Source organism: Fundulus heteroclitus, unplaced genomic scaffold, assembly GCF_011125445.2.
Source record: "Fundulus heteroclitus isolate FHET01 unplaced genomic scaffold, MU-UCD_Fhet_4.1 scaffold_80, whole genome shotgun sequence".
Lineage (NCBI taxonomy): Eukaryota > Metazoa > Chordata > Actinopteri > Cyprinodontiformes > Fundulidae > Fundulus > Fundulus heteroclitus.
The window spans coordinates 838,268-863,950 of NW_023397252.1; the positions used below are offsets into that span (position 1 = coordinate 838,268).

Sequence of the window (25,683 nt, forward strand, 5' to 3'; positions counted from 1 at the left end):
ATATTTTATGAATAATATTAACACTAGATTAAATGATTCATCTGGAAGTTGTCTGAACATAGCGTAACACAAATTAGCCTCCTCTGGAGCTGAATACGCTGTCTATTTAATTGCTTTTTTAAGTTCCTACCTTGTTATATATTCATTTATTGCTGAACTAAAACTACTCTTCTCGCCTAAATCACTGAATACTTGGATCTTTTGTTCCTTCTGAATACTATATATATATTAGTAAAATGCTCTTTGCTATGAACCCGGATCGAGCACACACACACACACACACACACACACACACACAGCTCGTTTTGACAGTTTATTGAAAGTAATAAATGCTGGATGAAGAAAACCAGAGTATGTTATTGGACTGGAGGAGGTGGGTGCAGGAGCTGACGGCCCAGAGAGAGTTCTGGTTGGAGCAGTGTGAAAACCTTCAGGCCAGAGTAACGGCAGAACCAGCAGCACAGCAGGGTGAATACTTGCAGGCCAGAATCACAGCAGGATCAGTTGCTTCACTAGAAGTGTAGAGGTGAGACAGGTAACATGCAGCAGCAGGTAGAGACTAAACAAGGGTAAGCCAAGGCAGGATAAAAACAGCTAGCAGGAGCAAACCAGGTAGACAGGCGAGAAGTGAGTGGAGTCTGATGACGGACCGGCAGAGAAGTGAAGGCAGAGAGAGGCTTTTGTAGGGAGGCTGGCAGGTGAAGTGAGTCTGACTAATTAATGACCAACAGGTGTGATTGACTGCAGAGGGAGTGAAGGGAAAGCTGAGCGAGAAGGGGAGGAGGAGCTGAAAACTAACAGAAAATAAAGCCTGATCAAAACTAAAACCCTAACAAGGAGGAAGAACTGAAGACTAATAGTAAACAATGCCAAGTCAAAACTATTTCTTTCCCTACTAATTTTTTTAACATTGACCATACATTATGTTTCTTAATTTCAGATCCTATGGCAGAACAATAATCTCTTCAAGTGTTATATTTTGCCTCTTTAATAGCTTTCAGAGCTACTGCCCTTTTCTTTTTATATTCATTCTATTACATTTTCTCCAGTCATAATTTTCTGTAAGGTTTTAAGATTTTTATTGTGATCTTTAACAGCTTTGCTGCATTTATCATTCCACCACGATATTACTTTAATCTTTTCTTTTCTTGTAATTTTTGGAATACTTAGTTCTGTAGCAGAATGCTGGAGATAGGCACCAGCAACCCCCGTGACCCCATCAGGGATTAAGTGGGTCAGAAAATGGATGGATGGATAGTTCTTTAGCAATTCTAATATGTTCTGTTATTTGATTATTGCATTCTTCCATGTCTCCTAGAAATGTTACCTTCTTACTCATATGCTCACAAGTTCTTTTAACATTTTCACAATTTACTTTATTAAAACACCATCTTGTAACTTTAACCTCTCCTTGTCTGGATAAATTGTCAATAATAATAGAAAGCAGAAACATTCATCAGAGCTCTTTATGAGATTCCTCATAAAGACTTCCTGTTTTCTGTTGCTGTGGTGTGGATTGTGGTTTGGTGTTCCAGACTATCCCGATTTTATCTTTGATCTGTCTGCTCAGACATCTCTCTGTAACACATAAGCACAATTAATACGCATTGCTGTTGCTGCAATTCATGTTTAGGAACTCCTCATTTTTCACATGGTCTGCTGGCTAAGGATAAGCGTAAATACAGTAAGATTGTCATTCACGCTGGTGGTAATGACACCCAACGCCAATTGGAGGGGACTGAAGTTAGTGATGCTTCAGTGTGTAAGTTTACTAAAACAATGCCGGACTCTGTGATTTTCTCTGGTCCCTTGCCTGATCTGACCAGTGATGACATGTTTAGCCGCATGTCATCATTCAACCGCTGGTTGTCTAGGTGGTGTCCTGAAAACGACGTGGGCTATATTGATAACTGGCGAACTTTCTGGGGAAAACCTGGTCTGATCCGGAGAGACGGCATCCATCCTACTTTGGATGGTGCTGCTCTTCTTTCTAGAAATCTGGCCGGATTTATTAGTTCTCCTAAATGCTGACAACCCAGGGTCCAGACCAGGAAGCAGAGCCGTAGTTTAACACACCTCTCTGCTGCTTCTGCACTGTTACCCACCCATTACCCCATTGAGACAATGTATTTCCCATGGCCTAATATAAAAGGAGCAAATCATAAAAATCTCTTCAAACTCAATGTGACTCAACTGGAACCAAAAAATTAATCAATTAAATATGGTTTAGTAACATAAACTTTCTTAGTTAATGAAATTATTTCTGATAATCAGATTGATTTATTTTGTCTCACAGAAACCTGGCTGCAAGAGGACTACATTAGTAAAAATGAGTCAACTCTGCAACTTTATTAGTTAGTCCCAGGCCAATTAATAATTACAATTATTTTGAACATTTAACCCTCCGTTTCCCTCATCCAAACTGCAATGCAATAAAACCTCTTCTGTTTGTTGTTTTGTATCGTCCACCAGGCCCTTACCCTCAGTTTTTAGATAAATTTTCAGACTTCTTATCTGAGTTAGTGTTAAAAACTGAAAAAGGTATTTTAACATTCATGTTGATAATTAATTTGATAACCTTAATGTAGCCTTTAAAACTATCCTAGATTCAATTGGTTTTGCTCAACATGTGCAAAAACCGACACACTCTTGCCTTCATACTTTAGACCTTGTGCTGACATATGGCATTGATTGTGAAAAATTAACAGTATTTCCTCCCAACCCTGCCCTATCTGACCATTTTTTAAATAAGCTGTGAGTTAAATTTGACTGAGTTCTCCACCCCCAATAGAATGTTTCATGATAGTAGATCTTTATCAGATAATGCTGTATCAAACTTTAAAGAGTCTGTCCCCATTTTAACTTTCTGAGCATCACAGAAATGTCCAGCAGATTGCAACAATGTTGTTTCTTCCTATTCACAAATTGACGTGTTCGTGGACGGTGTCACTTCCTCATTGCGTTTTGTACTGGACAATGTAGTGCCCCTGAAAAAGAGGGTAATTATTCACAAGAAGCTGGATCCTTGGTTTAATTTAAAGATGTGTTCTTTGGAGCACAATGTTAGAAAATTGGAGAGAAAATGGTGCTCTACACTCCAAGAGGAATCCTACCTAATTGGAAAAACAGTCTACTGTTGTATAGAAAGACCCCTTGCAGAGTTAGAGCAGCATATTTTTCATCATTAACAGAAGATAATAAAAATAATCCTAGGTTTCTCTTTAGTACAGTTGCCAAACTTACCCAGAGTCACAGCTCGGTTGATCCATCCATTCCATCAGCTCTCAGCATTATTGACTGAATGGGATTCTTCATGAATAAAATTGATTCCATCCTCTTCGGCTTTTAAGGGGTCAGGTCGCGGGGGTAGCAGCTTCAGTAGGGAGGCCCAGACGTCCCTCTCCCCGGCCACTTGGGCCAGCTCCTCCGGGGGAATTCCGAGGCGTTCCGAGGCCAGCCGAGAAACATAGTCCCTCCAGTGTGTCCTGGGTCTCCCTCTGGGTCTCCTACTGGTGGGACGTGCCCAAAACACCTCACCAGGGAGGCGTCCAGGAGGCATCCTAACCAGATGCCCAAGCCACCTCAACTGGCTCCTCTGGACGTGGAGGAGCAGCGGCTCTACTCTGAGTCCTCACCGGATGACTAAGCTCCTCACCTTATCTCTAAGGGAGAGCCCAGACAGACTACGGAGAAAACTCATTTCAGCCGTTTGTATCCGGGATCTCGTTCTTTCGGTCATGACCCAAAGCTCATGACTATAGATGAGGGTAGGAATGTACATCGACCAGTAAATCGAGAGCTTTGCCTTTTGGCTCAGCTCTCTCTTCACCACAACGGATCGGTACAGCGCCCGCTTCACAGCAGACGCTGCACCAATCCGCCTGTCGATCTCCTGCTCTATCTTCCCCGCATTCGTGGACAAGACCCCACGATACTTAATGTGCTGCCTCCACTAGGGGCAGCACATCCTCCCCAACCTGGAAGAGGCACTCTACCCTTTTCCGACTTAAAGGCATACTATGCAACATTTTTCAGTTAATTAATGTGTTCCATACCGTTTTTGGATGATTAAATGAGTCATTTCAGGTCAAACAAAGGTTTTCTCGGCCGCCCTGGTGGTCTGGGGGGGAAATATCGTACTTGCAATTGCAAGAGCCCTCGGCCCGCACCCACAGGCTCAGAAGTCTCGTGCAAGACCGCGAGAGTCGGTCTTGCTTTACGGCGAGAACTCCATGTGTTTTTGCCCTACCATTCACTATGTGCATGCGCGAAAGCAACAACAAAGAACCGCTTGTTAACGTCAAATAAACATGCAAGCATATCAAGTTTTTTTTATTATTATTATTATTAATTAATTTATTTTATTTTATGTTTTTGAATGTTGGTGAGGCGGTAGCGTGAGTTTGGCGAGGCGGCTCGCCAAGATAGCGCTACGGGAAACCCTGATGTTCATACTTTCACTGTGTTAGTCATTGTTTGTACTGCTGATTTTTCGACTTTTCGTTGCGTTCGCCTGTCTGCTAAGGTCAAAACAACCGCGCCTGGCTTGACGGAGAAACCAGAACAGCTGAGCATCTTTATGACAGTGCACTTTTACTTTCGCCCTCTGGGGGGAGCCTCGCTGGAAAATCATATAGTATACCTTTAAGACCATGGTCTCGGATTTGGAGGCACTGATCCTCTTCCCGGCCGCTTCACACTCGGCTGCAAACTGCTCCAGTGACAGCTGTAAGTCACGCCCTGATGAAGCCAATAGATCAACATCATCTGCGAATAGCAGAGACACGATCCTATGGTCACCAAAATAGATTTGCTCAGCACGTTGGCAGCGCCTAGAAATTCTGTCCTTAAAAGTTATGAACAGAAGGACCCAGTACTCCATACTCCCGGAGTACCCCCCACAGGACCCCTCGAGGGACACAGTCGAATGCATTCTCCAGATCAACAAAACATATGTAGACTGATTGGGCAGACTCCCATGCACCCTCCAGGATCCTGCTGAGGGCTGATCCAGTGTTCCACGGCCAGGACGAAAACCACCCTGCTCTTCCTGAATCTAAGATTTGACCATCCGACAGACCCTCCTTTCCAGAACTCCGGAATAGACCTTACCAGGGAGGCTTAAAAGTGTGATTCCTCTGTAGTTGGACCACACACCCTTTTTAAATGTGGGACCACCGCCTCAGTCTACCAATACAGGGGAACTGTCTTTGATTTCCACGTAATGTTGCAGAGTCACATTAACCAACACAACCCCACAACATCCAGAGCCTTAAGGTACTCAGGGTGAAATTTCATCCACCCACAGGGCCTTGCCATCAAGGAGCTTTTTAACCACCTCTGTGACCTTAGCACCGGAGATGGGAAAACCCTACCTGGGGTCCTCAGGCTCTGCTTCCTCAATGGAAGACGTGTTGGTGGGATTAAGGAGGTCTTCGAAGTATTCCGCCGTCCGACGCACAACGTCCCAAGTCCAGATCAGCAGCACACCACCCCACTATAAACAGGTATAGCACTGCTTCTCCCTGCTGAGATGCCGGATAGTTGACCAGAAACGCTTCGAAGCCGTACGGAAGTCTTTCTCTATGGACTCTTCGAACTCTTCCCAAGCTCGGGTTTTTTGCCACAGCGACCAGTTGAGCCGCCTCCTGCTTTGACCATCCCTACACATCAGCTGCTGCCGGAGTCCCACAGGCCAATAAAGCCCAATAGGACTCTTTCTTCAGCTTGACAGCTTCCCTCACCTCTGGTGTCCACCAGCGTGTTCAAGGGTTGTCGCCGCAACATGCACCGACAACCTTGTGGCCACAGCTCTGATTAGCCGTCTAAACCATAGAGGCACGGAACATGGTCCACTCAGACTCAATGTCCCCCCACCTCCCTCAGAAAGCTTTCAGAGCTCTCCCGGAGGTGGGAGTTAAAGCTCTGTCTCACGGGGGACTCTGCCAGATGTTCCCAGCAAACCTTCACAATACGTTTAGGCCAACCAGATCTGACAGGCTTCTTCCCCCACCATCGGCGCTAGCTCACCACCACGTAGTGGTTGCTGGAGTGCTCCACCCTTCTCTTCACCCGAGTGTCCAAGACATACGGCCACAGGTCAAATGAAACAACAGCAAATTTGATCATTGAATTACGGCCTAGGGTGTCCTGGTGCCAAGAGCACATATGGACACCCTTAAGCTTGAACATGGTGTTTGTTATGGACAATCCATGATGAGCACAGAAGTCCAACAACAGAACACCACTCGAGTTCAGAACAGGTGGGCCATTCCTCCCAACCACGCCCCTCTAGGTCTCACTGTCATTGCACATCTAAGCGTTCAAGTCCCCCAGAAGAACAAGGGAGTCCCCAGGAGGAGTAGTCTTCAGTACCCCCTCTAAGGACTCCAAAAAGGGTGGGTAATCTGAACTGCTGTTCAAGCACAAACAACAGTCAGAACCGTTCACCAGGGTAAATCCCAACGTACACGCACCAAGATGAGGGGCAACAAGTATGCTCTCTCCTGCTCGGCGCCTCTCAACAGGGGCAACTCCAGAGTGGAAGAATGTCCAGCCAGCCCCTCTCAAGGAGACTGGTTCCAGAGCAAAAGCCATGTGTCGAGGTAATTCCGTCGGAACCTCTCCACCTCGCGCACTAGCTCAGGCTTTTTCCCCACCAGAGAGGTGACATTCCACGTCCCAAAAGCCAGCTTCTTCAGCCGAGGATCAGAACACCAAGGTCCCCGCCCCTGACTGCCACCCAAATTGATTCCATTAAAAAGAAAATCATTGGCACCCTCCCAAACATGATTACCTCATCCTCAGTAAGTGAGGCAGCTTTGGAGGAATCTTTAGAAACTGATCAATGTCTAAACTGTTTAGAAGCAGTGCAGCTTTCTAGGCTATCTACAATTTTTGCTTCATCTAAACCTTCAAGTTGTATGTTAGACCCATTCCCAACCAAGTTATTTAAGGAGGTATTCCCTTTGCCCCATTTTAGACATGATTAATCTATTCTTAGTGAATAGATAGGTACCACAGGCTTTTAATGTAACTTAATGTAAATCTCTTTATTTAGTCATCAAGATGACTTATTAAATTACAGACCTATATCTTGTCATGGTGCGGTTTTGGCCTGGCTGTTTCCCCTGTTATTTTCTAGCACCTTCTCCTCTCACACAGCTCAGCCTCGACTCCCTTACCAATCAGTCACACCGGCCAGGCACCTATCAGTCAGTACACACTCCACCTGCCAGCCTCTCTACAAAAGACTCCCTCAGTCTTCTCTTCCCTGCCGGATCGTCATGAGTCACCACTCAAACCTCGTCTACTGATAGAGATTTTCCCACGTCTGTCAGTCTGAGTTCCTCTTTCCTGCTAGTCTCAGTTTCCCTCGACTGGAGTCACGCATTCTTTGGACTCTCTCCCTGCTGTTCTGCTGGTCCTTCTGCAGCCCCCTGCGTCCAAAGAACTCTCTCTGCTGCACCTCTGGTTCCACAGCAGCTCCTGCACCTCCAAGAACTATCTCAGTTGCTCTGCTGGATTTACTGCAGCCCCTGCACTCTATGGGCTCTCTCCCTGCTGCTCTCTTGGTCGTACTGCAGCCCCCGCGTCCAAAAAACTCTCTAGCTGCTCCTCTGTTTCTGCAGCAGCCCTGCACCTCCAAGAATTCTCTCTCTGCAGCGCTGCTGAATCTACTGCAGCCCCTCCTGCATTCTAAGGACTCACTCTCTGCTGCTCTCCCGGTCTACTGCAGCCCCTGTGTCCAAAGAGCTTTCTCAGCCGTGCTGTTGGTCTCCTGCTTCCCCAGCGCTCCTAGTCACTTCTCTGTTGAGCAGCTGGTTTTCAGTGCAGCACCTGCAGCTCTCCAGTTCTCTCCGGTCGTCCAGCTCCAGCTCCTGCTTTCGTCTACATCCTCCAGCTCCAGCCTGGTACAGCCTCTTTGGTCTCCTTCTTCCACAACTCATCCTTCATTCAATAAACTCTCAGAAATAAGCTCTCTGTGTGTGGTCAGTTCATCTCGACAAATCATGACATATGTAATCTTCTTTTTCTATCCAGAATTCTTGAAAAAGTAGTTGCTAATCAAGTATATGAACATTTACAAAGTAATGACCAATTCCAAGAGTTTTAGTCAGGCTTCAGAGTTCATCATAGCACTGAAAGTGCTCTGGTGAAGGTCACTGATGATATTGTCATGGCCTCAGATAATGGACTTTTGTCTGTACTTGTGCTGTTAGATCTCAGTGCTGTGTTTGATACAATACTCACAATATTCTCCCGAAAGACTTGAACGTATTGTAGGGATTAAGGGAAATCTGTCTCACAGGTTCCAGTTTGTTCATGTTTATAATAAATCTTCTCCAAACTCGAGGGTCACTTGTGGAGTACCACAGGGTTCAGTTCTTGGACCAGTTCTCTTTACTATATATATGCTTCCGATTGGTAAAATTATCAGACATCATGGGATTAATTTCCACTGTTATGCTGATGACACTCAGCTATATTTATCCATGAATCCCGATGAATCCAATCAATTACTTCAACCACAGGCATATCTTGATGACATCAAAAGCTGGATGACTTTATATTTCCTGCTTTTAAATTCTGACAAGACAGAAGTTGTGATCTTTGGACCAGAGTCTTCAAAAAAGGCTTTTTAATCAATCACTTAATCTGGAGGGCATTAAATTGGCCTCTGGTACTAAAGTAAAAAAAAAACCTTGATGTTATTTTTGACCAGGACATGTCATTCGTATCTCATATTAAATAGGTTTCCAGTGTTTCCTTTTTTCACCTCCAGAATATTGCCAAAATTAGAAATATTCTGTCCATGAATGATTCTGTCCAGGATAGTCCAACATTACTTCAATGTTGGACTATTGTCCTCTTTCATGAAGAGTGGATGCTGCTTGTCTAAACATGATGCAATCTACTGGGTTTCCTTAGACAGGAAACTTTTTGACCAATATGTATGATTTGATTGAATTTGACTTTGTAAAGTGCCATGAGATGACATGTTTCATGAACTGGCGCTATATAAATAAATAATAATAACAAGTGCCCCTGACATATTCCAGCGGAAAATGACTGAGACTCTGAGTGGCCTAGAATGTGTGGCTATTTTCATGGACGATCTACTGGTGTATGGTGTCATTCCAGAGCAACATGACGTGCATCTCAGTAAAGTGTTGGAGAGGACAGAGTCAACCGGACTGAATCTGAAAATGCAAGTTCAGTCAGTACCAGCAACAACTTCTAGGTCAAATCAAGTGTAAAACCACACCCAGAAAAGGTCAATGTAATACGAGAACTCCCACCATCACAGAACCAGAAGGAGCCAACACGTGTTTTGGGCATGTTTTTAATACCTGGGAAAATGTATTCAGGCATCTCTTCAGAAAGTCAAAGTTCAGTCCTGTCGGTGTGCCAACATCATCTCAACTCCTCTACCGGATCGCCCTTGGAATAGACTTGCCATAGATCTGTGTGAGCACAATAAGCACTCATATCTAGCAGCACAATAAGCACACATATCTAGTAGTGTCAGGCTATTTCTATCGATTCCTCAAGATAATTCACTTGCCAATAACAACTGTCTCACAGGTTATCTTAAAACTGAAGGCAGTGTTTGATAGGTTTAGCTGCCCAGACGAAGTCGTGTCTGACAATGGGTCCCAGTTCTCATGTCAGGAGTTTGGGGGTTTGCAAGAAAATTGGATTATCTGCATATCACTTTTTTTAGAGTGATAGGGGGGTCGTTGCCTAGTGGTTAGAGCAGCGTGCTTGCACTCAGAGAAGGATTCAAGTACCTGGATCGATCCCCAGTGCTGGCACTCTGGGTCCCTGAGCAAGACTCTTAACCCCCAATTGCTCCCCGGGCGCTGCACATGGCAGCCCACTGCTCCCCAAGGGGATGGGTTAAAAAAAGCAGAGAACAAATTTTGTTGTAATGTATGTTTTATTGTATGTTTCAATGACAATAAAGATGATATTACTATTACTATTACTTCAAGCCCTCATAATCCCCAAGCTAATGGACATGCAGAAAGAGGATTTCAGACATAAAAAAAAAAAAAAATCTTAAAACAGAAAGATCTTTGGTGGCCCTTATGTGTTTCCATTCAACGCCCTCCACCTCCACAGGAGTAAGCCCAGCAGAGCTGCTCATTGGCCAAAAAGTCAAACAACTCAACCTACATTGGATGCAAATCTTCAGCCCAGGTGGCCTGATCTGGAAAAGATCAGAACTAAAGATACTGAGGAAAAATGGAAGTAGGCCTTCTACTTTAATCAGCGTCATGATGTGAGACCCCTCCCATCATTAGAGCCAGGTGATCCTGTTCCTATTAAACTAGACCATCAAAAATCTTGTTCTACACCTGCTTTGTCACTGGAGAAAGCAACACACCTCCCTCCTACACCGTTGAGACATCCAGGGGAGAGAAACAGCGGCGTAATTGTCATTGTTTGCAACTTGTGTCTGCAGCACCAGCAGTTTAGGACACTCTTGCTGATGAAGAAAACAAGCGAGGGGATCTCAGGCTACAGGCGGACTTTGCACTTTCCGCTGATGCTGTCCTGTCAACCCTTGGTGACAAAACAACGGTCATGCAGAAAGCACTGTTGTATACTTGGTCCGGAAGACTAAGTAAACCTGTTGAAAGACTGAATCTGTGAAAGATAAATTAAAGAAAGATCACCTTTTTATTGTACTGCATTCACTTCTCTGGTTCATTGTACTGTAAGTGTAGCCACCCATTTAGAGAATTGGGAGAATTTAGCTATGAACCAAGTTTGTTGGATTAAAGTTCTTAAAGTCGAATTAAAGCTCATTTGAGAAAGTTTGAGCTAATTAATGACACTGTTATCTTGAAAGGGGAAGCTTTCACATAATGTGTACTTTGAAAAGGATTACTGTGCCTTTAAGATATTGGTACATATTTACTGCTGTGTACACTTTACGTCAGAATGTCATGAGGATAAGTGCCATGTGTTCTCAACCACTGGCTGGCCTGTAAAGGTTGTTTAAATAATAATAATAATACATTTGTGAATTCCAAACCTGTGCAGACAGTGGATTCGTTATACAGCTAGTGGCAACCTGTGGAACGGCAGGTGAGTAATAAGGAGGTGCGCAGGTAGTGATGCCGTTCTCCTGCAGTTGCGACACAGGCTGGAGCGGTGCTGAGGTGCAAGGGCTGCATATTGTCACGTGTGGCTTTCATTCATGTAGCTTTTGGTGAGCAAAAGTATGACAGGTTCAGCAAATCATATTGCATTTTTGTAGTGGTTCTGAGTGTAATTAATTACTACAATGTTGTTTATCTGTTTCAATTTGTCTCTGTTTTGTTTTCAGGAGTCCATATTGTACAATTGAGAGGTACCTGTGACTGGGATGAGGAGACTCAGAAAGTTTCTTTTGTCCAACTAGTAGGTTATGATGGAGAAGACTTTTTAGAGCTGGATTTTGAAACTCTGACATGGATCGCTCTACAACCACGTGCCATACCAGTTAAACGGGTAGCAGACACTGATGAAGTTGGAATAATGATCCTTGAAAGGACAATTACCAAGGAATTCCCTGTGCTTCTTAAGCTATTATTGGACAAAGGGAAGAGCATTCTGCTAAGAACTGGTATGACAATATCAAATTACAATGATTTTAAAAACAGATTAATATTGCATTTTTTTTTAAAGCATAAGAACTCCCAGAAGAAGTGAAACAGCATAATCCCTGTTGCCTTTGTTACAACCTGGCTCAAGGATTGTGACAAAAAGAGGAAAAGGACAAAAACAGTTCAGATTAATTTATTTAAAGAAAATAACAAAACTTTTTGTAAGGTCAATAAATTATGTTATCTAATTTCGACAAAACTAGATTAAACTAACCAAGCCAAACTAATGCAAACCAAACCCTGACAGAAACCCATGGCTAATGGAGAGAGGGGAGAGATAAACCCATTCACCCTCTCTGCTGCTGTGCTGCACCAGAGACTTTTTATAGTGCCAGTACAGGTATTTCCAAATGTCTTGCCAGCTGCCCTCCATCCAATGGATAAGTTCCTGAAACAGCTCAAACAGTCAAATTCCCTGACAGGGCCACCACACCTCCATCCATAAAAACAATTGCTCCAAAAGGGATCATAGGACCAAACATTGCTCAAAAGACAATACATTTTTTTTTTCAAATATTAAGTTTGACCTTACCTTAGCACTTATCCGTTCCAGTGGTTTCAGCATCCCGGTATGTGGGAAACAAATAAAGAAAACATAGTAAGAACAGGAAAAGAACACTACAAGATCATAAGAGAGAGAGCTCTGTCAAGAGCTTCAAAACCTTAAAATTTAAATATTGGTTGTTTTGGGGCCAGATTTTCTCTGCAGCTTAAAATGTGGTGGGTGGGATGATAAAGGTCCAAGCATTACTCTGGCTTAAACCTAAATACAAGACTTTAAGCTAAAGTTATTATCATTTGGGAAATCAACAATGAGTTATTAATAGTTGGTAGCATGTAGGTATACTTTATAAAACTAATTCAGCAACATATACCTTTTAGATAAGTTTACAGGACTGAGAGCATGATTAAAACCTATCTTTGTATTGGGGCTCCCAAAACCCATGACACAATTAATCAACATTAGGAAGAAAGAAGTTTGCTCCTCCCAACTGACCTGAAACATGAAACGTTTAGTTTGATTTAATGCATTTTAGAAGATTTTAGAAGAAAATAAAATGTATCTTTTACTGTGTCACTGCCTGCTTTGAACTGTATGTGATTGCTACAATTTGTATTTGTTGTCTAGGTTTTTTTTATTTATCTTCATCCTCATTCCCAATTATTTTCCTATCAACTGGTTGTCCTGATCTCTTGTTTGTATATCAACCCTTTCTGACTCTATCTCCTTCCTTATTTTCTATTTACTCCATTTTCAGAGCATCCCTCATTGTCTCTGCTGCAGAAGTCTCCTTCCTCTCCTGTCAGCTGCCACGCTACAGGTTTCTATCCCAGCAAAGCCCTGATGTTCTGGAGGAAAGATGGGGAAGAGTTTCATGAGAATGTGGATCATGGAGAGATCCTTCCAAACCATGATGGGACCTTCCAGATGAGGGTTTACCTGGACATTTCCTCAATCAATCCTGAAGACTGGAGGAGGTACGACTGTGTGTTTCAGCTTATTGGCAAAGTGGAAAAAATCATCAAACTGGATGAAGCAACTCTAAGAATCAACAGAGGTAAGCCTAAATATGTGCCTGATGCTATTATGTATTTTGTTGTTTATTTTTATGTTAACAATGTATCCCATTTACACACTAGATCTGCCACATGACTCAAAAAGAAAGGTTTGGATAAATGTCTCATGTATTTAAAATAAGTTCGTGCATTCATCCAGCCACTATCTGTGCTTGTTCATCGCTGAAAGGGAGGTGCATATTGCATCTAGTAATTACCTATTTACATGGACATAATTAATTTGAATGAAGGGCCAATCAGAATAGGAATGCGTAGTCGAGCACACACGGGACACATAAACAAGCAGTGAGTGAGATATATTTACTTATTTTTTGAGCAGATATTTACCTAATTAAACACATAAATAATGCCAGAGAGAGTCAAATGCCAAAATGCCAAAGAGGACCCAAAATATATACTTTCACAAGTGGAGCATTACTGATTTGACTATAGTGCTCCCCTTGATATGTAAGCAAAAGAAATTACTGGATATTATTTTGGGCTAATTTGAAATTCAATGGACACAGAAATGGAAAGGTAGAAGAGAAAGAAAGGAAGGGAAAAAGTTGAGGCTAAAAGTTATTGTGATAAAAGCTGACAAAAATATAGCAGAGGAAAAAGAGAGTGTAAGGCAAGGCAAATTTATTTGTATAGCACATTTCAGTACAAAAACAATGCAAAGTGCTTTACATGATTAAAACAGGAAAATAAAACAGAATAAAAGCAAGTTGGAATAAAATGTAGAAACAAAATGGGAAAATAGAAATTAACAGCAAATATTAAACAGTTGGAATACAAAGTTGAACTAATGATAAACTTAAAACTTCAGTCACTGTTCTGTGTTTGTGAATCCTATTTTGTTTGATTGAATATAATTCATTATTTCTATAGGCTTTTATTTATTAAAACAGTTTAACTAGTCGAAGGGAATCCTAAACAAATGTGTTTTTAATCTTGATTTAAAGGAACTAAATGCTGCTTCTCCGTGTCTGGTTCTGATTCTGCAGAGCAGGCTAGAGCCAGAAGACCTGAGTTGTCTGGAGGGTTGATACACTGATAACAAGTCTGTGTTGTATTTAGGTGCTTAGCCATCCAGTGATTTACAGACTAGCAGGAGGATTTTAAAGTCTATTCTAGGGAGCCATGGAAGGACTTCAGAACTTGGGTGATATGCTCAACTTTCTTAGTCTTAGTGAGGGCACTGCAACGAAGCTATGCTGCCTTCCTCACATCTTTCTCTTTTGCCCACTGCTTGGGCAGCATCGGGGAGAACAATCTCAGCTCTTTTTGCCTGTGGACCCTCAAGGAGTTCTACACTGGAGAGACAAGCCACACGTCGGCCGCATGGGGTGCATAGACTTCCTGTTGGAGGACAGCTGAGTCGAGACGGCTTGGAGGGGTCTCCTATCCTTTGGCCAGGCCAAGCTAAGAGGAACGTTGATCTGAAGTAGCACGCTGCAACCTGCACAGGCCCTCAAAGGAAAAAGCTACACCAGGGAGACCTAGCGGGGGATCCCCCTTCCACAGATCAACCGCACCTCCTCCCAAAAACAGTGTAAAGTTTGCCCAGGCATGGTATCCCAAACGACAGCCGTTTTCCCTTTGGACTAGCTGCCTGCTCGCTGTGCTAAAGAACCAGCTTCACCCTACTTCAACTGCTTCCAACTGGATTCCCAAAGTGAACCGAACTGACACAGAGGCACAGACAGGATTGGCAGAGGTAGGCAGGGAAAGTCAAATGGTTTATTCAAAATGTTTTTAACTGTTTTGTTTTAAGCTTTGACCGAAGTAAATTTCCTGGAGCTAACAGGCTAGCTTCTGCTAGCATTCTGGAAACCAAGTCTTGTTGATGTGTTTGAGTGTGATTTACACTTATAAGCTTTATTTCCTTAAGGGTTTTATACACTGATGGGATATTATATAAATTAAATGTTTGTCTTGTCTGATCTACTTATTACCACCAAATTGTACTTAAAAGTCTTTTTAAGTTAGCTCAGAATGTTTGCTAGCATAGCGCTATTTAGCCCCTCTTAATAGCTTACGACTGCCACCAAGTAAACATAACTACGGTTCGTTTTAAACATAATGCTTGTTTTAGTTTAGCTACGCCAACATTTGATAATGCTTAATCATTTCTAGTGGAAATAATTACATCAATATAATTGAGTGTCTTAACGATACTGATTTTTACTAAGCGAATTATTCTTTAAAATGTTATTTTCTCGAATAATGTTTGTTTAACTCAGGATTTATATGGAGAATGGGTTGCAACATACCAAATGTGATGAACGGAAACTGAGGACCCAGAATTCAGCCAGACAAACAGATATCGTAAAAGACAGTTTATTGTGAGGTAACCTGCAGCTTGTCGATAAGCGGGCACGGAGTCCGAACCAGGATGTCAGAGTCATGCAGGATGAACAAGGGGAATAATCAGAATCCGGAGTCCAGAGCAGAATCTGGGAGCAGAGTCGGGGCACAGCAACAGGTCCGGTAACAGGCAGGCAATCAGGTCCGACAGGGTTAAGGCAGGCTCAGAGAATCAAGGAGACAGAACTGCCCTCTTTTCTCCAACAATTCTTCTCAGTCACAATGGCTTTACAAATATGCTCCAATTGTGTTGTTTTCTTTCTCTACTCCTCCGAAGCACAAAATAATTAACAAACTTCTATCTCTTAAAAAATTTGCCAACTCTACTTCTCCAAGCTTCTTTTTCAACTCCCTAGACCAGGGGTGTCAAACATACAGCCCGCGGGCAGGATCCGGCCGAACAATTTAGTCCGGGCCTGTGGCTAAATGCATTATTATAAAAAATAAATAAATAATTTTTGTTTTTTTTCCAGTGTCCTGTCTGGCAATGTGGCAATAAGATGCCACAAAGAGCTCATCAGATTTGACTTTCACAAGTGGAAAAGATAAAAGGAAGAGAATGATAAAACAATTATTGAAAAAAACATGTACTTTGTTTAATTGAAGATATGCAGTTCCTATATTGTCCACGAGGGGCACTGTGTTTTAATTAGCAGATTAAGCTTCAGGTGTGGAAAAATTCAAATCATTTCTTAATTTTTATCTGTTTGATGTATTTTGTCATGCAGGACAGTGTTTTTAAGTTCTAAAAATGTAAATAAATGTTTTTCAACATTGTATAATCACTGTGATCAGTTCTTATGCATAACGCACAAGTAAATGTTTAACTGAGTAAAAGTATTGTTGAAATTGCACATACTTTTCTTAAAAACGCTGAGGTTATTCATAATATATTGTGTAAAAGTGAAATTAACTTAATACAAAAATCAACAAGTCCACTTTTATTAGTTCTATTTAATCTTGCAATGAGTTTACACGGGTGGCCCTCTTGAGATCAGATTAAGCTGTATGCGGCCCCTCAACCAAAATGAATTTGACACCCCTGCCCTAGACGATGCCCCTAATCCCACTTTTGTAATTTAATTTCCTTCTGGCTTCTCTTGTTCTCTTTTTTCCTGCCAACTATACCACTACTCTCATCTGAGCTGACATGCCCAAGCTTTGTTTCCTATAATTAGAATTTAAAAAGACGCTAAATTTAAAAAGCTCCGACTTTATTTTCGTCATACTGAGTGAGCCGGACAACATAAACATTAATATCCCATCAGTGTATATAACTCTTGTGGACATAAAGTTTGTGATAACCATAAAACACACTCGAATTACATCGGCAATGGCATGGTATCAATGTGCTAACGAGAGTTTTGTCGCTCAGGCCTTTGTGTTTAAAACACCACGTGGACACATTACACAAGCTTTCCAAACAAACCTTTTAACTCTCCCTGCTCATCCTTTGCCAAACCTGTCGGTGTCTCGTGTGAGTTCGGTTCACTTTGGCCATCCAAGGAAGAGAGCAGTGGAAAAGGAAAACGTTGATTCTTTCAGCACCGGGCTAGCGGTTCTGCGGCTAGCCAACACGTGGTCAAGGGTATACTGGCCCGACGTCCTGCCTGTTCTCAGCCTGGGAGGTGGGTTGTAACAAACAGCCGTTTGTTACATCTAAGAATGAACACTTAACTTTGTATTTAAGCACTTTATTTAGCACTTTAGATAGCATACAGCAATTTAAGGATGCATATTTGCACATTTAAGAAATAATTGCACACAGTTACTTGTATAAATGTTTATTGAACGCATTTCCTTTTCCTGGTTTTAGATCCAGTGGCACTGCAGCACTTTATAGTAGAGTGGTTGGGCCCTGGAGAAGAGGGTGACAAATTAGAATGTCAACATGTGTGCAATATCTATTTTATCCTTAGTGTTGTATGTGGAAGTGTGGAAGTGAAATGTTTGGTTGTACTCACCTTGTCCTTGTGTCCAGGTCCGTCCCCTAAAAGAGGCCGGGGCTGAAACGACTGCCTTAAGAAGGTTCCGGGCTGGACCAAGGCAGGGGAGCCAAGTTTAGCTTTTATATGGTTATGAGGTTTCTATTTATCTTTGGTGTTTGGTTTAGGATTTTATGTAGATAGCTTGGGGTTTTACATGGTTTATGGTTGTTGTTATGGTTTATAGAGGGTTTTAGATAGTTTTAGGAAGTCATCTTTAAATGTACACCCCTGGGAGAGTTTTATGGTTTTAACCAGTTAGTCAGACAGTTTTAAAGGCGCCTGTTTCATCACTTACTGGGCTGCTGCTGGAGAAGGCACATTGCTCCCTCAACCTCCTTTGCACTTTGTAAATAGGTATTAAAAAAAAAAATAAATAAATAAATAAAAAAAAAAAAAAAAAAAAAAAAAAATAATAATAATAATGTGGACCACGACATCTCTGCCTCTGCATCAATCCTTCCACACCCCACGTACTCCAACCGCTTAAGGCCAGCCACGTGACATGGGTAAAGGGGGCTGATCCGCCGTCTTGCGTCCATTTTCCTGCAACAGCTGACAAAAATAAACAAAGCTGTTTTGGCATTCTTTACTTCGCGACTGGTTGAGCAAAAGTCAGACTGCAATTTAGCTTGGTTCTGGTCAGTGGTTCTCCGAACTCAGTCGGACGAGACCCCCCCCCCCCCTTTGTCACTCCTTTGAAGCGAGGGGGAGATGAGTTTCACCGAAGGCCTGTTCTGTGCAGCTTGTGAGCATTCGAGCTCCATGAGGCCTGCATGGTGGCTGGTCTGGGGTCCGTTCTTCGTACGTTGCTTAAAACATCCGAGATCAAATGAGACATCCAAGATGATTTCATCCGGCTAATCATGATCCGGCTAATTGGGTTCTTCCAACACACCTGTTGTTTACGATTAGTATGGCTGGATTGAGTTATCTGAGACAACTGCGCGTTCATGCGTTTGTTTCAAATGGGAAATGTATCGATAGTAGAAACAATGATCAGCAACGCTGCTATTGGCTGTTCAGCATGGCCAAAGAACGCCCACAGTTTTTCTCCCAAGCAGAACAAGAGCTTGGAAGGTTATGCCGAATTTGAGTCATTAATTAAAACGACAGGGAACACCCCAAAGTCTGTTAAAGCCAGGAGAGAGGGCTGGCAAAAAGCAGCAGACAAATTAATGCGTAAATACTGTCCATGGTAGATGTTTCTATCACTTTCTACAGTATCAATTTTTGCATTTTAATAATCTCATATTTACTTTGTTCTTTTATATCAGAGCCTCCACGGGACCCACTAGAACATGGGGACAAGTAAAAGTGAAATACAAGAATATTCTACAAAATGGTAGCCTTTAATTATTACACTTTATTTTAAAAAGGCACTTGTTATGTCAAGAGATCTAAATTTCAGTGTCATTCTTTAGAGACGGGAAGTAACGTGCAAACTGGGAATTTTAACAAAAAAAAATCTTTATCCATAAAAAATGAAGTTCTTCCTTTTCCAAGTCATCCACAGTTTACACGGTAAAACTGTATTGCTCCGTGGCTAGATAATCCATCCATAGTTCTAATACAATATACGGCTCGACAGGAAGCAACCCTTTCAAAGTAAACTAAACTTCACAATAAAATGGCCCGAACAAATCTTCTTACTGAATAGGATAAAAATAAAAAGCAAACTATCATACAAATAACTTAAATATTTTAGATTTATGGCTCCAACATCACTTTTTCCTCTTTAAAGCCACTATTAAATGATGTGTTTGTCTGTTTATAACAGCCACCAAGAAAAATCTCTACAATTTCACTGTCGCGCTGCGCTAAAGGATCCTGTCTATTGCGCAATACGCGATTAATTCGAAAAACTCTGCAAATCATTCTTGCACCTTCTGCAACAGGTTGCAGTCGTAAAAATGGACATGGCTACGGCAGACTTCTCCATCTCCTCCGCTTATACAGCCGTGATCTAATCTTGTTTACATGAAATAAGCCTGCTCTCGAGCAGGCTTAAGCTGGCGCACATGTTGCTATAACAACAAGTGCAGGATGTCTTTCGAAGAACCAAACGATCCAAGATCATGCCAAATCGTCAACAATGAAATCCAGCTAACTGAGTTAGCGACGTACGAAGAACGGACCCCTGGTCCCAGTCCCTCTCCTCCGGAGTCCCAGGCAGGAAGTGAAGTGACTGATTGTCTGTGGAAGCAAAACTTTGGTAGCACTGATGGAACCCTCCTAAGGGGGCAGGTCCTTGGTATCTGTAAAGCTTAATTTTGCTTCCAATCCAATCTGATTTTATTTTTCTCATCATGGCTCAATAGCACTACAAATCCAATTTGCTTACCAACTAAGCGTATTTCAGGCTTATTTTAAAAATGCAATGTTAGAATTCCTTCAAGAGTTGAAAAACATAGTTTTTTTTAGCTGCGTAGGCACATTTTGTACTTAGGAAAGTTAAATAAGTCAGATTTACCATAAAATAACTACAGATTTTCATACAGAAAAATACTTTTTAAAAGAAATCTAAGCTGAACCTTATTTAAAGAAATTGATGCCTCCTTAAAAAACAGCAGACTAGTTTCTCTTTACGATTTAATCATCATACCTGCTTGGGAAGAATCTGTTTAAGGTATCAGGGAGAGCTGGCTCATTGCTGGGCTGCTGGTCACTGTGCATGTTGCCTGCTACGGTTCTGTTGCCTCTTCACATGTCACGTTGATTGTTGTTGCTGAAGTGGTCCTTTATGCGCTACTTGTATCTGTGCTTTGCTGTTTGGAGGCCTTTTTTTAATTCACTTCTAGCCCTGCAGGGACCACACCAAACTGTCCACCCATGGTTTCTGGTTAGGAAACACTCTGGCATCAGTGCAGAAGTGGATATAGATAAGCACAGATGATGTGTAGCTTTCTTAGTCAGCGTCCTCTTAAAACCCTTTCCAGTCTGTGCTTTCAAAACAGTCCTGTAGAGCTGAGCAGGCGTCCTCTGTCCAAAGCTGAATGGTTTTAATCACATGGCTTGTAGGCAGGGAGCAGTAGATGATGATCTTGGCCTAGTTGTGTTCTGCAGGGAACAGGGATAGAGGATGGAGGGAACATGACTGGACTGATAGTTGGTCTCTTGGTGTTTCACTACACCCAGGTTTCAGGCCCGAAACCTGGGTGTAGTGATGGACTCAGACCTGAACCTCCAAAAGCATCTAAAGACAATTACAAGGTCGGCTTTTTATCACCTGAGGAACATTTCCAGGATTAAAGGACTAATGTCTCAGCAGGATCTGGAAAAACTAATCCATGCGTTTATTTTTAGTAGAATTGATTACTGCAACGGTGTTTTCACAGGTCTGCCTAAAAAGTGGATCAGACAGCTGCAGCTGATCCAGAACGCTGCTGCCCGCGTCCTCACTAAGACTAAGAAAGTAGAGAACATAACCCCAGTTCTAAATTCCTTACACTGGTTCCCTATATCTCAGAGAATAGACTTTAAAATACTTCTGTTAGTTTATAAATCCCTAAATGGCTTAGCACCTAAATACATCACAGACTTGTTATCAGCATATAAACCCTCCAGACCACTCAGGTCTTCTGGCTCCAGCCTACTCTGCATACCTAGAACACGAACCAAACACGGAGAAGCAGCATTTAGTTCCTATGCTCCACTTATCCGGAACAAACTTCCAGAAAACTGTAAAAGTGCTGAAAGCCTGAGTTCCTTTAAATCGAGATTAAAAACACATTTGTTTAAAATTGCCTTTGAATGTTCAAGTTAAACTGTTTTACTGTTTTCAAATGTTCTTTTTTGTCCCTACTTGCTTTTTCCTATATTTTAATCATCTGTACTGAATTGTGCTATATAAATAAATTTGCCTTGCCTTGCCTTGCCTTCTTTGTTGGGGTCATTCTTGCTGTTTTGGTGCACTGCAGTAGGCAGATACCTTCATCATGGGAACCTGACCCCCTCCATCAGCAGAAGCTGAACTCCAGCAGACTCCACAGGATGTAAAAGTCTGAGAGATGCAGTCGTATAACCATCCTCTCAGAAGTTAGGGGGACTTTTTTGAGAAGTCTATTGAGTTATTTACTGTCCTTTCGCACCTCCCCAGTGGCTGAGGAACCACATAATTATCAACATCAACAGTGCAGCATCGAGCAACCAACTTTAGTTCTTTAAATTAACAAAATTTAAAGATTTACCTCCCAAACTCTGGTTGAGTTGACACAATGACCATCTGACATCTACAAGGCTAGGAGTCAGATCATAAGGTGCCAAATTAAAACACTGAACATGAGATGTTTGATAAGAAAAAAACATAATTGTTATTAAATTATTTCTTATCACACAATCTGGAATGGGAGTGACTAGGCAACAGGGTTAAAAGCCTCATAATTTAATTTATCAGCATGAACATAGAAAGTGACCTCCACTGATATGTGGTCCATTGAACCAAAGTTAGGAGCTGCAGCAGCTTTTTATGCTCCTGGTTTTCCCAGCATTTAACATGAGATGGTTTTGCTGGGACCAGTCTGGATTCACTGTCTGTACTCTGACTTGTCTTCATCTGTGATGAGACCAACTACGGCAGAGTCATCAAAGAACCTTTGAAAAAAAAATGCTTTTATTGTCAAAAAAATGGGGAAATTCAGGCGTAACAGTGGAAAAGACACAGAGTTACATACAATTAATAGTAAGGGGAAAAAAACATTAACACAAGCTCTAATCTAAGGTGGCAAGGTGTGGAGCTGATGGAGAAGTAGAGGGTGAACAGAAACATGTCCTATAATGTAAACCATGTATTTATATTAGTCACATTTATTTCTTTAAATCTATAGGGATATTATCAGGTAATGTAGAGAGACAGGGAAATGCAGTTTTAGTGTTTAGTGTTACTAGAGTTACTCACCTTGATAGGCTGGCAACCTGTCCTAGGTGTGCCACGCCTTAATTTCTTTCATAACTCAGTATTTAACATCAGCATTAAATCATATGGAATTAGATAAATACAAAAGCTCTATAAAGTTGTAATAATTAGTTTTTATTTTGTTTTGTCTTTGTTCACCAGAGAGCCCCAGCAACATATCCCTCCCCATCATAGCTGTTGTTATTGCTTTGGTTCTTGTTTCCATCGCTGCTGCTGCTGCTGTTGGGCATGTGGTCTACAAAAAGAAAATAGGTGAGCAACTTGAATTTTGTGTTTGGTATGATATATTGTTGATGCCTTCATCCATTTTCTTAATCTTTAAGTAGTTTTAGGCTACAGAGCTACAGACTAAGAAAACTGTGATTGTATGGTAGTAATTAAAGGTACAGAGTAATAAGAGCATAAACAATATAAAAATAAAGCAAAATGTTTTTCATTTGGTTTACTAAATACAGTGTATATGCTAATTTTGGGCAAATTATTACACGCAGTCATTTTTTAAACATTACATGAATTTCTATAAATGTTTTGCAGTTCGAGATCCACTACCATCAACCTGTAAGACATTTTTTTACTACTCTCTTTCAGCTAATTGTATATTACTTATATTTAAAGTAATAGTGAGGATTTTGTAGGTATAATTTTATACAATCACTACCAGTAATACTTCCCTGAAAGATTTCGTGTTGTTATCTTGTAAAACCTCAGAGAGGCGTATCTGATTAGATAGACTCCCATGTTAGCCAATTTTAGTGATTTGAAAGAAGTCAGCCTGAAAATGTTTGCTATTTGTTTACTGCAGATAAGGGAACTTAATTTCAACTTCTTCCATACTTTAACTTAGTTTTTTGCTTTGAACTATTTTAGGGTTCTTCACTCTCCATTTACCCTGACTTTTTCTGACCTTTCAGCTCACGAGAATGGCACTGAACTCACTGAGACTCTGAATCCAGAGATCTGAAGAATAATCCATTGCTTGATGTGAGAATTCACTATATTTATTCATGTGAAGTTCTGTGAATACTGTTTTTTGTTGTTGTTGCTAATTACGTCATGTAGAAAGGGGTTAAGATACACAGATACTGAGTAAGTGAAACCAGATTTTTATCTTTGCCAAAACCTGTTTGTGTTAAACCACAAACCTCATTCAAGTTAAGACTTGTTTCCCACCATTGTTATCAGCTGCTCAGTTGTGCGTCTAAAAGCAAATCACACACTCCAAGATGAGCTCCTTTAGCAGAAGGCTCCTCTTACCCAGATGTACCACAGAGCGCCACAGGAAATCATTCCTGCCTGTGGCTATCGATCTCTACAACGCCACCCTCAGTTATCCTAACCCCCCCCCCCCCCCTCTGTAACTGTCATTTATGCATTCTCTGCACTGTTCTTGCACAAGTTACCATCACTTCACTTGGATTCCCAAGGTGAAGTGATATGACTATTGTGATATGGTAATACCTTGTGTGGAATGTTGTAAATATATATATAACAATGTGTGTATTCTGGAGCATGTAACAAAAGTAATTTCCCCCTGGGATTATTAAAGTATGTCTGAATCTGAATCTGAGTCTGAGACACGATAGCAGCGAAATGACATCTTCGATAGTAAAAGGTTGTACTGCAAGGGCTTTCTACTCTGGCTCATCTCCTAAATGTTATCCTGATGCAAGGTTACTTAGGAACTGCTTTCTGTTTGATCTTCAGAAAGAAATAATTTAGGCACAAAGAATACATGTTTTTATATAAACATATTTTGTTATTTTGGATTCAAATAAAAAAGGGACCAGACATCAGTGCCAGGTTGTCTTGTTGAGTATGGGTGAGTCTCCTCCTGCAAGTTTCTGTTTATTGGTTTGCTTTTGGATTTTTGACCCCTTGTCTCCAGAGATCTGAGCCATCCTGTTTCTGTCTGTTCCTGCCCTGCCTGCCCAACTGGACTGTTTGTTTTTCTGCCGTTTTTGGTGCAACAGGCTTTTTGGATTTTGTCTCTGTTTTTGATTTCTGTTATTAAAGATCCTTCTTTTTAAAGAAACCTCTGCTGGTCTGGCAGAATTCTATGTCCGCTTCCTCTGATCATTACATTTTTCTTCCTTTTCACAGTTGGTTCATCACATAAAATCCCACTACAATACAATTTCTTTTGCAAGGCATTGTACTTTACTAACGTGTACATGATGGCACTTGTAATTATACATTAACATTCTCTCTGGAGTGTATAAGTTACCTGGTTGCAAATTTTCTTGTTGACTTTTTTTGTAATGTTTCAGCTGCACTTATACATGTAACGCAAGTATGAAAAATCTCCTGCAGGTAAAATGTGTCTGAGAGAAAGCGTGCCACCCAAATGCAGATTAACATTAAATAACACGTTTTAATGGTTAATGGCCTGATGTTCATATTTGGGAAACACAAGCAGTCCTTTTCAATCTTATTTTGGGAAAATGGTCTTTCTATTATTAGCATTTGAGTAGCATAAATTAAATAGTGTTCATATCACTGGGGAAGAATTTTATTGCACTTTGTCCATTTTCTCTTTCGACTGTTTTTGATGAACCACAAAAACCGGCTTCCCTGACTGCTTACAGTTTCTGTACGTCATAAAACAACAAGAATAAATTATCTTTTTACCCTAAAGGATCTTTAGGCAGTTACTATCCACAGATGTACAGTTTTTACATGCCTATGTATACGATAAGCATTACTACATAACAGTTCAAGAGTTATGCTCCATTAATCTCTTCTGTATTTTTTTATCTCAAAATATAATGCCTGGACAAAAAACAGTCACCACCAAAAAAAGGTCACTCTAATATTTCATTGTACCGCCTTTAGCTTTGATTACAGCAAGCAATGTCACTAGATTTATTTCCACCCAGTGTTTTTCCTCAGGATCTTGTATTGATGATGGTAGACTCTGCCTGCTGTGCAGAGCCTCCTCCTGCACATCCCAAAGATTCTCAACTAGGTTAAGTTCTGTACTCTGTGGTGGCCAATCCAGGTGTGAAAATTATGTCTCATGCTCCCTGAACCAATCTTTAACTTTTCAAGCCTGATGACTATTGGCATTGTCATCCTGGAATACACCCGTGCCATCAGGGAAGAAAAATTTGATTGATGAAATAGCCTCGTCATTCAGTATAATCAGGTAGTCAGCTGACCTTATTGTATGAGCACATACTGTTGCTGAACCTGGACC

The 25,683-nt window shown here is 41.3% G+C and overlaps 1 protein-coding gene across 1 annotated transcript in view; it reads left to right on the plus strand.

Moving 5' to 3' along the window:
- The window catches only part of LOC110367981 (major histocompatibility complex class I-related gene protein-like), a 46,434-nt gene extending 22,161 nt beyond the window's left edge, over positions 1–24,273 (plus strand). Inside the window, exons 2-6 of the mRNA XM_036134379.1 lie at positions 11,342–11,620; positions 12,920–13,219; positions 22,629–22,739; positions 23,022–23,045; positions 23,399–24,273. Coding sequence (XP_035990272.1) covers positions 11,342–11,620; positions 12,920–13,219; positions 22,629–22,739; positions 23,022–23,045; positions 23,399–23,448 — 764 coding nt within the window. The 3' untranslated portion in view covers positions 23,449–24,273. The remainder of the gene's footprint in view (positions 1–11,341; positions 11,621–12,919; positions 13,220–22,628; positions 22,740–23,021; positions 23,046–23,398) is intronic.
- The last annotated feature ends 1,410 nt before the right edge of the window (positions 24,274–25,683 follow it).